Here is a 13,433-nt window from a genome sequence, read left to right as displayed (position 1 = left end):
CCCCCCCACCCCCAATCAGGACCAGAACTTTGTTATTTTTCTCTTCCTCCTTAATGGTTTATTTGTATGATACATGGTTAGCCCTGAATACCTTTAAAAACTCTGTAGTTTGTTAATCTTGTTTGGGAAGGCATCTTTAAGTAAGGTTTCTGGAATATGTAGTTATGTGGGAGAGAAAGGTTTTCTTATTCTTATTTTTCAGATGAAGAAACAATGAGGCTTGTTTATACTCCCTTGCAGTTTTCAGAGGAAGAGTACTGTCTAGGGATTTTGTAAAAGTTGCATGCAATCATTAGTTGTAACTGTAGTTTTATAATGTAAGTCTGTGTCTTTAAACATAGTTCCAAAGTCTTTGCCTAAAAGTAGACTGAGTAAAGAAAGGGATTCAAGTATCCAAAGTTGGAACTACAATCTAAAGCAATGATTAATAAGCTTCAGTGTACAAAAGACCTACTTGGGGAATTTAATAAAATGTGGATTTTTGAGTATTTGGTGAATTGTGTCAGGACCTGCTTGGGGAATTTAAGAAAATGTGGATTTCTGAGTATTTGATGAATTGAGTATTTGGTGAATTGTGTTTGCAACTTAATAAGCATTCTCGGTTGTTTTTGATGCTAGTTTTTGGTAGTAAATATTTTAAGAAATGCCAGTCTAAAAGAAGGGGAAGGCTTTGGCTCATGAAGGGAGAGAATGAAGATTTGATTCTTTCCGAGGTTTTCCAGTATAAATGGAACCTTCCATCACTCTATGCAGTTCTTAGATCCTCAGTAGCAATAACAACTCCACTTACTGAATGCCACTACCTGACCAGCACAGTTGGGGTTCAGTCTTTGCTTAGGACACCATGAGATAATAAACGTTATTAGAAGAATGACTTTCCTATCATATTTAACTAAAACAATTTTTTAATTGGGACAAACGAACTATGAATAGGATTAAATAAGTCCAATTAATATTATATATATTAAGGATGAATTGTAGGACGTTTTGTTTAGGAAAGACCTGTTGAACTAGAAGAAACTTCGGCTAGTCTAAATAAAGGAAATTATTTGGAAAAGTCTCATTAAAAGTTATTTTCAGTCTGAGAGCTGTAATGGAACGCTTGGAAAGTTGTCCTCTCCTCTCCGACCAGGAAAATGATTTCATATTCAGAGCTGAAGAATGCTTCAAGGCTCTCCAAGAAACTATGGCTGTGGAATGAATCTGACATGCTGATTTTTCAAGTTTAGTTTAGTGCAGAAATGGCCAGCTTTTAAAGTTGGGGGATGGAGAAAGTAGTAACTGTATATTCCTACACTATTCAAAACCCCTTATTAACTTCTCGTCTCTCTTAGGTGTATTAGCTGATTATTAGACATCTACCATTTTCTACACCAGGTTCCCAGTTAGATGCTTGTGCCATTATCTTTCATAAACCGTATTATTGGAACTCAGCTAAACCCATTGATATTACCACATTTCCCATGCGTCTCTACTTTGGTTTCCTTGTACCCCCATCTGGAAAACTCCTCTGTCTCCTGCCTCTCACACCAACCGGGAGAATCTATTCACTGCCTGCCCTTTAAAAGTCTATTTAAAAACCACTTTTTCCAGAGAAGTTCCTTTGATCTTCTCCATTGGAAGAAGCCGTACCTTTCTTTGAACTTCCAGAGGATCACATATGGGTCTTATCGTAGTCAGCATTGTATTACAGAGATGTCTGTTGTGTCTCACAGATCAGATTTAATGCCTTGGAACTGAATTTGTTTCATTTAGTACTTTTTACACAGTGTCTTGCATAATGTGTTCTGGATGAATGAAATAATAAAAGGATCAAAACATTGTTTAAACTTGGTATTTTTCCTGTTAATGCTTGGAAATAGAGGCCTACTTGTGATAGCAAGATTTAAGGTGTTCAGAGGCAGGGGCTTACTTAGCAAAATGTTTCTGCCCAGTGATAACCCGGGGACCCTTCTACGTAGTGGTGCAGCTGGCATTCACTGCCTCTGGGAGTGGTTAGGCAGAATTAGAGTCCCAACTTGCCTTCTTGGTCGTCTATAATTGTCAGTAACTAGAATCTTAGTAGTTTTTTCTCATTTTCTCTAAATTGTCCTTTTTCTTCATACCCATACTTTCTGTAGGTGAGAGAGTCTGGTAGCCTGTCTTAAGTCCCGGAATTTGTTTTTGTCTTTTTAGGGGAACATGGAATATGCATTTCCTTGGGGACTCTGGTACTCTCAGTTTCTTGGGGGGACTCTAGATCTGTTTGTGTAGATGTTTTCAGTTGTATAAATGGTTGGCCCTGTGAGACCTGAGGTGTTAGGACTTTAGAATTACCTGCTTAGGAGCCTTGATTCTGATCTTGGCACCCCCCACCCTACACGCCCCCACCACCATTGCACACACATACATACATGTGCTATTTCTTGGCCTCCACTGTACATGTAACTCATCTCTGTCTATATACAATATTAAATTTTTTAAAAACGTTTATTTATTCTTGAGAGAGCAAGGGAGACAGAGTGCGAGCAGGGGAAGGAGCAGAGAGAGGAAGACAAAGAATCCAAAGCAGGCTCCAGGCTCTGAGCTGTCAGCACAGAGCCCGATGTGGGACTTGAAGTCACAAACCATGAAATCGTGACCTGAGCTGAAGTTGGACACTTGAACAACTAAGCCACCCAGGTGCTCCTATATACGATATTAATGTGGTATTTTATTTTGGTTTTTTCTTCTCCTTGTGTACTCATGTTAGCATTATCCCTTTTAAAAGGTAAACCCCTTGAGGAGTTGGATCATTCCTGTCAACAGAGCTCTGAAGAACACTTAGCACCAAGCTAACGGCTGCAAATTAGCACACACTAATGGCAACGATAGTGGTTGTAATTATGGCTCATTTAGAGACCACAGTTTGCTGACTCAGTCTTGGGAAAGGAAGCCCAACTATTTTCAGCTTCTAGGGATAAAATTCATTCAAGTGTAGTGAGCTCATGTGTACAAAAGCAAAGTCCTTTAAATTTTCACTATCTAAAAGTTACTGCAGGAGCAGAATAATAAAACAATAATAGTGGAATAACGATGGTGATCCCTGATTCATCCCTCGCGGTGTTTAAGCAGTTGATGTAGCTCTGCTGATACACTACCGAAATAGAGCCGATGACCCTACGACAGTCCCAGACAGTGGGACAGACTTGTTAGTGTGTCCCCCTCACTGCCCCACGAACCATTCATTGCCCAGAGATTGCCTCGATGTTCAGATATTGCTGTAATTTCTTTTCTTTAACTTCAGAATGTTAAGGTGTAAGATAAACTTGAATGAAATTCTGGTTGTTTTTGGAGCTGCTTATCCAATTTATGGAGCCGAAATGCTTCTGACATGCTTGTAAGTCCCGCTGACACCAAATTAACCTCAATTAAGTAATTTCTCATGTAATTATACACATGGATAGAGAGAATGCAAAGGATCAGAAATGCTTTGCTAGATGGCTGGAGTGCCGAGTTCCAGACTCTCACGCAGAAAGGCTTTCAGTGACAAACTTCATTAGATTTAGCTGGGGAAAGGAGGGCATGGAGGAAGGTTCCAAAGAAACAGTTCAGCCGGTTCGAACCTAAGGCTGCCTGTCTGCGTCTAATGAGAAAGGCCATGTTGTAGCCTAGCTGAGGAATTCCACGTACTGTGACTTCCCTAATTAACCCAGTGTGTATACTCCTGGCCCAGCCCCTTCCCTGAGCCTTTAAGAATGATGTGGTTTTCCAGTTTGGGCTGCAGTAGACTTGAACCTTAGTCATTAAGTGGAATCCAATAAATGCTTTGTCGTTTCCTTATCTGCAGGGCAGGCCTCTGCGTAGGCAAGGTGGCCAGGGAGGCAGGAGGCTAGCTAATGTAAGCCTTAGTAGATTGAAAATTAGCGGGAAATCTGTGGTTATGGAAGTCACTAGGCAGTTTCAGAACCAAGAGAGATAGCATACAGGCTTATCAGCAACTGTCCTTTAGCTGTGACATTAGTTTGGGCTAATTTATATCTAGCACAGACCCTACTGTGTGTGCCCTGTACAGAATGTTGTCAAGCCCTTTATATGCTTTTAAAGTTTAAAAAAGTACCTCTAATTTATGGGAGACATGACTTGTATAGGATTTTTAGAAGAAGTTTAACTTTTTGAACATCATTAAGGCTATGTGCCAAGTATTCTTTGTACTGGAACTCAGAAATAGAACATGTTTCTACCCTTCTAAAAGCTTTTATTCTGGCAAAAGCAAGATGAGCACAGTTATTGTGGTATAGTAGAACAAAGATCAGGAGTCCGAAAGCTCGAGTTTGAATCTTTGATCTGATGTGTCTGGTTTAAGGCAGATCATTTACTCTCTGACCTTCACTTCCCCCATCTATGAAATGAAGTTAATATCTACTTGCCAGAGAGGGAGGCTTGAGTAAGTTAAGAGGTTTAAAGAATATGGTAAACTGTAAAGTATTACCGAAAGATAAGTAACAGTCCTTTAGAAACAAAAAGCAGTGCCTCAGATGGAAAGGTAATTTTCTTCTTGGGTTTGCTTTAAAGAAGTTGTTTTAGCAGGGAGAAGAAATTTTGAGTTCATTACTAGAGAAATTTAATTTTGAAGTCTGTAATTTATTAAAATACTTCCATTGACATAGCAGCTTAATGAGGATTCTGTGTTGTGGATTCTGAGGATTCTTGGATGTGAGGGTGACCTAGCTGTGACATCGGTCACCCCATTGATCCCTCACCACTCCTTGTGTGTCCCTCCCTAGGTTCCGCTGTTGGTCTAAGAGGAGGACCTTCCTTGGTAGAGGAGGACCTTTATGGGTCAAAAGCGTAGGAGTAGCTGCCTTCTCCTGCTACAGCCTCCAGACAAGCTCTCAAAGTCTGTGTGGAGGAGAATGTAGGGTAGTCAAGCTTGCAAGACTGCAGACGCATCCAAATAAGGCAGTCTGTCTTTCCTTGGGGGGAAAAACATCCCTTGATCCTAAGGTTTGTTCCGTCCCAGTGGAGTCTGTGGCCTAGTGTCCTGAATGTTAAAGGGGAAACTGTGTACTCTTTGCTTTGGATTCTTCTAGGGAATGCTTAAAAACCCCAGGGCAATTGTTATTTCCCATCCAGAAACATTTCATGAAGAAAGTTTGATCACACATAGAGATAAATGGCAGGAGGTCAGATGGTGGGGATGCTACATGATTAGATATTTTGAAGGAAATTTGTAGTTTTTTAATTATATATTTTTTATTTTAAAAAGTGTGAGCAGGAGAGAGGGGCAGTAGGAGAAGGAAACTCTTAAGCAGGCTCCATGCTCCGTCCTACAACCCTGGGATTGTGACCTGAGCTGAAGTCAAGAGTGAGACGCTCAACTGACTGAGCCACCCGGGCACCCCTGAAATTTGTATTTTAAAAGCTCTTCCAGGGGCGCCTGGGTGGCTCAGTCGGTTAAGCCTCTGGCTTTGGCTCAGGTCAGATCTCTCGTTCGTGGGTTCCAGCCCTGCGTCAGGCTCAGTGCTGACAGCTAGCTCAGAGCGTGGAGCCTGCTTCCGGTTCTGTGTCTCCCTCTCTCTCTGCCCCTCCCCCTCTCATGCTCTGTCTCTCTCTGTATCAAAAATAAATAAAACATTAAAAAAATTAAAAAAGAAATAAAAGCTCTTCCAAATTACATCAGTTCATATTGACAAATCACCATAGTTAAAGAATACTTTTTGTCCCCGTGAATGATATTCCTGTATAATGGGACTCAAGTCATTAAGCTACTCAGGGCAGTGATGTTGGACAAGAACGTAACTAGTTATTGAAAATAGTTCATGGGAAACAGCAGACCTGGAGGTGAGGATAATGGAAAATTGCTGGTGAAGGCGATTTTGGGTTTCAGTGTAAAATCTAAAATTCTAATATTTAGAGGAAAAAAACTTAATTTAAATAAATACGATACCAGTAGTCCTTCCAACGTCCTTCAAAGTAAACGTGTTTTGGCAAGGTGCTGACATCCTCCAGTGTATTTTCCCAAATGTTTTTTTTTTTTTTTTGCACAAACAGACATATTGATGACACAGGGGGAAAAAAAAGGTTTGGTGAGCTGGATGCTGGATTTATAAATCAAATAGTAACTCCTTTTGAGATTAGGCTAACAACCCCAGGTTTTAGGAAAATGGGGCTTTATAGTCTTTCTCCATACCAGTTTTGTTTAAATCCTTGGATGTAGGCCAAGTTATCTTAGTAGTAGATATAATGTAGACTTACTGTGTTGTGAAGCATCAGGCTTCTTTATGTTATGTTGTGTTTGTTTGTTTTTTGGAAATATATTAGTAAATTCAAACAAATGAAAACTGTGTAACAACAGTAAATTTTTGTAAGCATGTTGGAAAAAGTACATATTATCGACTTCATCCATAATTTCTGGGGAATAATTAAAAGGAAATGCTTACAGGACCAATAAATGTATATTTGAGAGAGCCCCTCTGGATCATGACAATCTTGAGCAGAAAATGGAGAAAGGTACAGTGACTGTCAGAAATGGGATTCCCTAATTGAGTGGCTGATAATATGATATACGTGCTGGTCAACCAGGTTTTGTTATTTTAAAGGAATAATTATAGCTCTTATGTTGTGAAGATGTTTTGTAAAAGAAGAATCATTAGACCTCTTTCAGCAAATGTCCATAGATTTAAATGTAGGTCCTCAAGTAGATACTATATTAGCAAGAAAAAAATTTATTGAGTTGCATGTGTTAGGGACCTTATATATTTAGTGGTAGGAAGTGTTCGCTGTAGCAGAACAAAGCACAGTTGGAGTTGTTCCTGGCCATAGGAATTTTAAATTTGGATAATTGGATTGTATTATTAAAAAAGTGTAAGTTTTCTTGATATCCTGATATGTCTCTGGTCTTATCTATTGTCATATGTAAGGTTGGATATAGTAACTGGTTTCTAGATGGCTTATCAGTTTATTTTTTTGAGTTTTTTGTGACTGTCTTAGTCTTGAGCTGGACTGTTGCTAAAACTCTGTGGCAGTTGGATCCTATCTGACTCCTAGTGAGGTGATGGTGATTTAAAAAAAAAAAAAAAAAGAAAGAAAAAGAACTTTATACATTGGCCATTTGATGGCCCTAGAGATGTAAAATACTTGTGAGTTGTTATTTGGAAGTTACTTGCAGATTAGAAAATTTGAGCGAGTAATTAGAAACATTATGCTGGTCTTTCTTATTAATAGCTTTGTTGAGATTCGGTTTATCTACCATAAAATTTCTCCTGATCACTTTTTTAAATGTTTATTTTGAGAAAGAAAGAGAATCCCAAGCACACTCTGTGCTGTTAACACAGAGCCTGAGGTGGGGCTCGATTTCATGAACCATCAGATGATGACTCAAGCTGAAATCAAGTCAGACATGTAACTGACTGAGCTACCAAGGAGCCCCCTGGTCATTTTTAAATAAAGGGGAATATGGACAGGTATCTCACTCTACCTCCCTTCCCTCTATCTTAAAGCATTTTAAACAACAATAAAGCATATGTTTTCACTAATGAGATGATCTTTTTGATAATAATGAGATGATCTTTAGAAAGGCTTTTCTGTATCTGTAAGCAAGAAGACTTGAGTGGACCAGGAAGGATGTTGTGGTTCCTTGTGTTGGAAATATACATGCTTGAACACGCTGGCCACTTGTCAGTGTTGTGAAATACTAAAAATACTCCATTAGGGCATAAGCAGTAATCAGGTTAAACAGAATTATTAGAAAAGTGTCTTTTCAGGTTGTAGGTAGAAGAGACCCTGATAAGAATTGTTTTAATTTCATGATGAATTTTCGTTTCTTCCTTTCAGAGCTGATTCATTTAAACCTTTTTTTGTGTATATGATAGCATAGGTCCAGAAAAGTTGTGAAACCTAAGAACAACATAATAAGTAGGCTAAAGTCCACCTGTATAACTACTGCTTGGGTCAAGAGAACCTTGTGGCCTCTTCAGGTCCCTTTGGATTTCTCTTCCCCCATCTGGGTCTTCTGCCATTTTTATGTTAATTATCTCTTCCCCCCAGCCCCTAGATGTATAGATATGTATAAATAAATAAAATCACCTGTGTATATGTCCGTATTAAAGTTTAATTTTGCCTGTTTTGTAAATGCATAGAAATGAAGTCACATTCTTTTTGACTCAACATCAGGTTTATAAGATCGATCTATATAGGAGCATATGGAACAGTTCATTTTCACTGGAATATAGAACCATTATACCAACACAGTGCAAGCAGTTATCCATTTTCTAGTTTGTGGGCATTTGGGTTTTACCCAGTGTTTTACTGCTGCTTATTCTTATGGTCTGTAATATCGGATACACATGGGCATGAGTTTCTCAAAGTGTGGTGCTTCCATCCATAGCATTGGTATAAAATTTTTAGTAATGAAAGTTCTCAGGCCCTGTGCCAGCTCTACATTCAAGTACCACCTTGGAATATATATTGTGACTGTGCTTTTGCTACAAATATTTCCAGGTCTTCCTATTTGGAACTGCCTTAGGAACCCATTAATGACCACGTCCGTGCATATGTACATCTGTGAAGAGACACTCACTTGAGTCTCTTAGCTATTGACTCATTACTCACTTTTGCAACCAATTAGGTTTACCCAGTTTGAGTCAAGTTTTGGGTGTTTTTGAAAAATAATAACATTCAAAAGAAGTATTTGCCAACAGTAGTCCAAAGAATACGCAGTAGATGGAAGACCTGCCTGAAGAGGACCTGAATACGTGGATCATGGAGCATCATTCTAGAATGCGTGGAGCATCATTCTAGAATGAGAGCAGTGGAGCCCTACAGACACAGTGGCGCAGACTCCACAGTAGGGCAGACGTGGGCTCAAGTCCACTGCTGACACTGACGAGCTGTGTTGACTGAATCTCTCTAAGCTTTGGTTTTCTTCTTTGCAGAGGGAGGATAATAACGTTTACTCTAAAGATTTAAATCCATCAGTATGTAAAGATGATCTGCAGGGTCACACTACTAACTGTGGACGCATGTCAGCTGCGGATCAGCGGTGTTAATCTGAGTGCGGAGGGCGGTCGCACCTTCGTAGTTCTCATGCTTCTTACTTCTTTGCTTCCTGCAGGAACGATTCCAGGTGAAGAATCCTCCCCATACGTACATTCAAAAGCTCAAAGGCTACCTGGATCCAGCTGTCACCAGGAAGGTAAGACGGATTTGTTCGCACTCTTTGTGGCTCCTTCCTCATTGGTGAGCGGGCGTCTGCTGCACTGGAGGGGACTTTCCTTCCTCTGCATGATCGCCTCTGCTCAAGCCTCTAACCAGACAGCCTTGGGAGACAGGCACCGTGAAGAAACAAAGAAGAAAACCATCCTTCTCGTGTGAGGGTGTGGTAAAAAGTGCTTTCCCGAAATGGGAGTCACAGATCTCGGATGGTTATTGAGCCGCTGCCATTTCCAGTCACAAGGCAGCGAGTCCAGTCCAGAGGTGCTCAGGCCCCTACAAAAGCAGGCTTAGCAAAGGGAATACTGGTCTTTCATGCTTTGATGCATTTCCAGGGGCCTTGAGAACTCACTGCGGTTTTGTCATCCCAGCTGTGTGCTCACATCCTGTGTTGGTGCTGTTAGCAGCTTCCCCCGGCCTAACCCTGCCCCGGCCCCAAGAAGGTAGGGAGAGAATAGCTGATTCCATCCTCAACTGACTCTCTCCTTCTACAAACAAGCTATGCTTTGTGCAGCCACACAATTGGTTTAAACCGATGCCTTGTGGTAAAGCCTGTAGCCTGGCACAGCCCCGCAGGCTTGGATCAGTCCTGGGGTGTCTCGGGGCAGAGCTGCCCTCGCTCAAAATGGGTACAGGCACTTGTCACCAGATAGCACTGGCTTTCTGGTTGACCTTCCACAAGTCCTGCCTTCAAGGCTGCAGCAAAAATAACTTGAGCTGAATTCCTTCTGTTGTTTCAGCGTGTGACTCATGAGAGAAGAAAGACACACTTTTCCTAGCTGCCCGCTGTTTCTAGGGCTCTTCTAATTCTTTTCACATCTTTTTCTTTATCTTTTGTTTCTACTCTAAACCTTTCCACTGCCCCCATCTAAAAAAAAAAAAAATCAAGCAAAGTAGAACAGCTTTTACTTCGTTTTGGAAGTTGCCTGACCTTTTGTCCTGTGGTTAACAAGAGACAAGCAGAAGAAACACAATTGAGGGGTGATGATGACCACGGACTGTAGACCTTTGCTGTCAGCTGGACGCCACCTGTGACTTGACTGTGGTGCAGACTCCTCTTCTAACAATGTACTTGTCAAAGCATCATAATACCCCCCTCCCCCAAAATATGGCTCACACATGGTTCCTTTCTTAAAAGAGCCTCTGTCAGGTCCCCTAAATGAGTCTGTCTCCTTTCTTGTCTCCTTCCCCAAGGATATAGCAACCTTCAATTGCATCAGATTATAGAGAGTTACATGAAGGCACTACCCCTCTGCCCCAACACAACCCCCCCCAAAAAAAACCCAGGAGATTTTTTTTTTGTTTGTTTCTTTTTACAGTGGCAGCAAGATTGTATTATACTATTTATTTTAATTTTTAATATTTAAATTTTTTTTTAGAGAGGGAGCGTGTGTGTGCATACTGGTGGCAGAGGGGCCGAGAGAGAGGAAAGGAGGAGAGTCCCAAGCAGATTCCGCGCCTCAGGCAGGGCTTGATCTCACGACCCTGGGATCATGACTTGAGTCGAAACCGAGAGTCAGACGCCCACCTGACTGAGCCACTGAGGCACCCCAACAAGATTCTGTTTTAGGAATACTTTCAGAAATTCCCCAACATGTAAACCCTCAGGCTGGGTGGCTCCGATCCCCGCATTAGGAACTCGTGTTGCTGAGTGAGGCAGGTGTTTGTGCCTGGACTGCGTGCTCCTCTCACACCCAGCAAGCTCCATCCCAGTTACCTCGGCATTCCTCAGATTCTTAGGGAAAAGGAGAGAATAAGAAAACTCCTCAAAATGCTTCTCTGAGTCCATCCCCGAGTTCTGTAAGGAGGCGAAGCTTGGGGAGAAGGGGTGGCTTTCTCCTGGCAGAGCCGCAGTTCTCTTCTGGAACCACTATTCCCGAGTTGAGCAAACCGTAAATAATCTGCTTAGGAAGTGTTTTGCCTCCATTGCAAATAACTTCCTAAAGGACAACGTTGAAGATCTCTGTGTGGCTGACCTTCACTCCTGAAAGCTCAGCCCCAGACCGCGTACGCTCACCTGAGTGGCCTGCTTCCGTCTGCGCCTTGCCTCGTTCTGCTGAGAAAAAGATAAAATGGGTGTTGGATCAGCCACCTCTACTTTAGTAAGATTTCTGTCAGGAGCCGGCAGTAGGAATGATCTTTTCCACTCAGCATAATTGTCACGCTTAGAGCCTAGAAAGAGAAACCTTTGCTTGGAATAAGGCATGGCTTGCAGTTAGAACAGTTTTACGATTCTCAGCTGTGCCACCGCGAGGAAAAGGAAGGTTTCAAATCAGGAGAGCTTGAACACAGTTGCCATAAAGAAATGTTTCTGTAAGAAATTATGTTCCTGACAGCTGATGTGCATTGCAACTCAGTGCTACTTGTGGATTATTTAGCGTTAAGAGATAAAGAAGCATATATTTACTAGCAGAGGGTGATTCATTGGAGAAAGACCTGAGGAGCTTCTAGAAGGATTAGTAGTAGGATTTTGACTGGGCCAGAGAATGAGGGAGGACATTCCAAAAGTAGGAGGGACCTTCCAAATGGGGGCTCATGGGTCGAGGTAACTCTGAATGCTGATTTTTGGGAAATATTAGCCTCTGCAGAAAATAACAAAGCAGTCCTGAGATGGCTGCCTTAGACCGCCTTGCAAGGGTGGCTCTTAGTTGGCACCTGGGGACTTGCATTTCAGGAGAGTTCATAACTTGCCCTGATAAGAATGATTCATTGTGCCTACTGTTCATACGAACAATACGGTTGATGCTGAACACCTTCTTTTTCTTTCTGGGAGTCTGGACTTTTGGTATGTGCTAGGCAGAGAATGCCTAAGGGACCAGCCCTCGGTTAAAACGCTGAGTCTCTAATGAGCTTTCCTGGTGGACAGCATTTCATAAATACTATCATTTGTGACTCCTCTGGGAGAAGACTGTTAGAAACTTGTATCTCTTTTCTTCTGGACTTCACCCCGGGCACGTTTCCCTTTGTCTAGTGTGCCTTGTATCCTTGTGCTATAATAAATCCTGGCCACAAGGACAACTGTATGCTGAATCCTAGGAGGGAGTCTTAGCAAGTCATTGAAACTTGGTGGGGGCGGGGGGGAGGCGGCTCTTAGGAACCACCAACACTTAGGTATTTTGGTGAATATTGTAGGGGTACGGAAAAATAATCTACTTACTCAAAGACACCTAGTACGTGAAGTAATTTTTCACAGATCTTGTGCACAAGCTAATTTTCATGATGAGAACAATTTGTGTGCTTTGCAACAAGAAATGTGACTGAAGCCCTCGTTAAAAGCAGAGGTGTTTTCATACTGTATTAAACATGCGCCAGTTATAGCAGTTGATAAAATCTGTTTTGTGAAATGATGTGTTCTTGAATTATAGAAATTCAGACGGCGTGTTCAAGAATCCACACAAGTGCTAAGAGAACTGGAAATTTCTTTAAGAACCAACCATATTGGGTAAGTAAGCCCATTTAACATTTTCGCTTTAAGGCTTTTGGACGCTTCACCAAATGGCTGAATCCTATCCAAAGAATTCAGCTTCCTTGCAGATCATTACAAAATAAGAGACTGAGGTTTAGGTGGGTGGGACATTTGTGAGTACTTGAATTGCTATCAGCAGAAGCAGGACAGACAGTCGCTGATTTGGGATATTTGTAACAATCCTAAAGTTCTTTGCTTGGAAGCAGTGATAGTGCTTGGTGTCTTGTGTGCGTAGCAATCCCTGGCAAATCAGGAACTCGCAGCGAGTATGTATCCTGGGATCCTGGGGGATCTCTGAGTGGTCACTGGAAGTCTCACGACAACTGGTTAGCTGAAGGCACTTCATTGTCTTTTCCTCAGCTCCAGAAGGGATGAGAAGCTAGAATGCGGTCCCATGACACCCCTCATTGCACTTAGGTGCTCTGAGTGTCTCCTTCCTGCATCCCCAAACCTCAGGATCAGGAGTGTAAATCCACTCTGGAAAATAAAGTTGGGAGAATCTCAATGCTAAGCATTTCTGAGAGTTTTGCATGTGATTTGCCTCTAGGAAGTACAACTTCATTACTTTCTCCCTTACTCCTAGAATGGCATGATTGTACAGTACTTTAGAATGAGATGGTTCATCTCCAAGGCAGAATGATATCAGGTGTCCTATTTGACAGCTTTAGTTCTTCCTAAAGAAGAACTAAGTCACTGGATGTTGAACATCCAGCAAGTTTTGTAGCCCCCACTGTGTTTTGATTCTTTGAATTTTATAATGAGAAGACTGTAGACTTCAGATCTTTCAGAACTTTCT

At 41.5% G+C, this 13,433-nt stretch overlaps 1 protein-coding gene across 5 annotated transcripts in view; it reads left to right on the top strand.

Moving 5' to 3' along the window:
• FMNL2 (formin like 2) overlaps window positions 1-13,433 on the top strand; it is a 307,011-nt gene that overhangs the window by 194,517 nt on the left and 99,061 nt on the right. For all 5 annotated transcript variants that reach the window (XM_029934582.1, XM_029934585.1, XM_029934586.1 and 2 more), the window contains exons 3-4: window positions 9,074-9,154; window positions 12,537-12,613. In XM_029934582.1, the coding sequence (XP_029790442.1) occupies window positions 9,074-9,154; window positions 12,537-12,613 (158 nt within the window). The remainder of the gene's footprint in view (window positions 1-9,073; window positions 9,155-12,536; window positions 12,614-13,433) is intronic.

The sequence above is a fragment of the Suricata suricatta genome, chromosome 3 (genome assembly GCF_006229205.1).
Source record: "Suricata suricatta isolate VVHF042 chromosome 3, meerkat_22Aug2017_6uvM2_HiC, whole genome shotgun sequence".
NCBI classification, from domain to species: Eukaryota; Metazoa; Chordata; class Mammalia; order Carnivora; family Herpestidae; genus Suricata; species Suricata suricatta.
The sequence above is the reverse complement of the archived record's forward strand: the minus strand, read 5'-3'. Positions and strand labels throughout refer to the sequence as shown.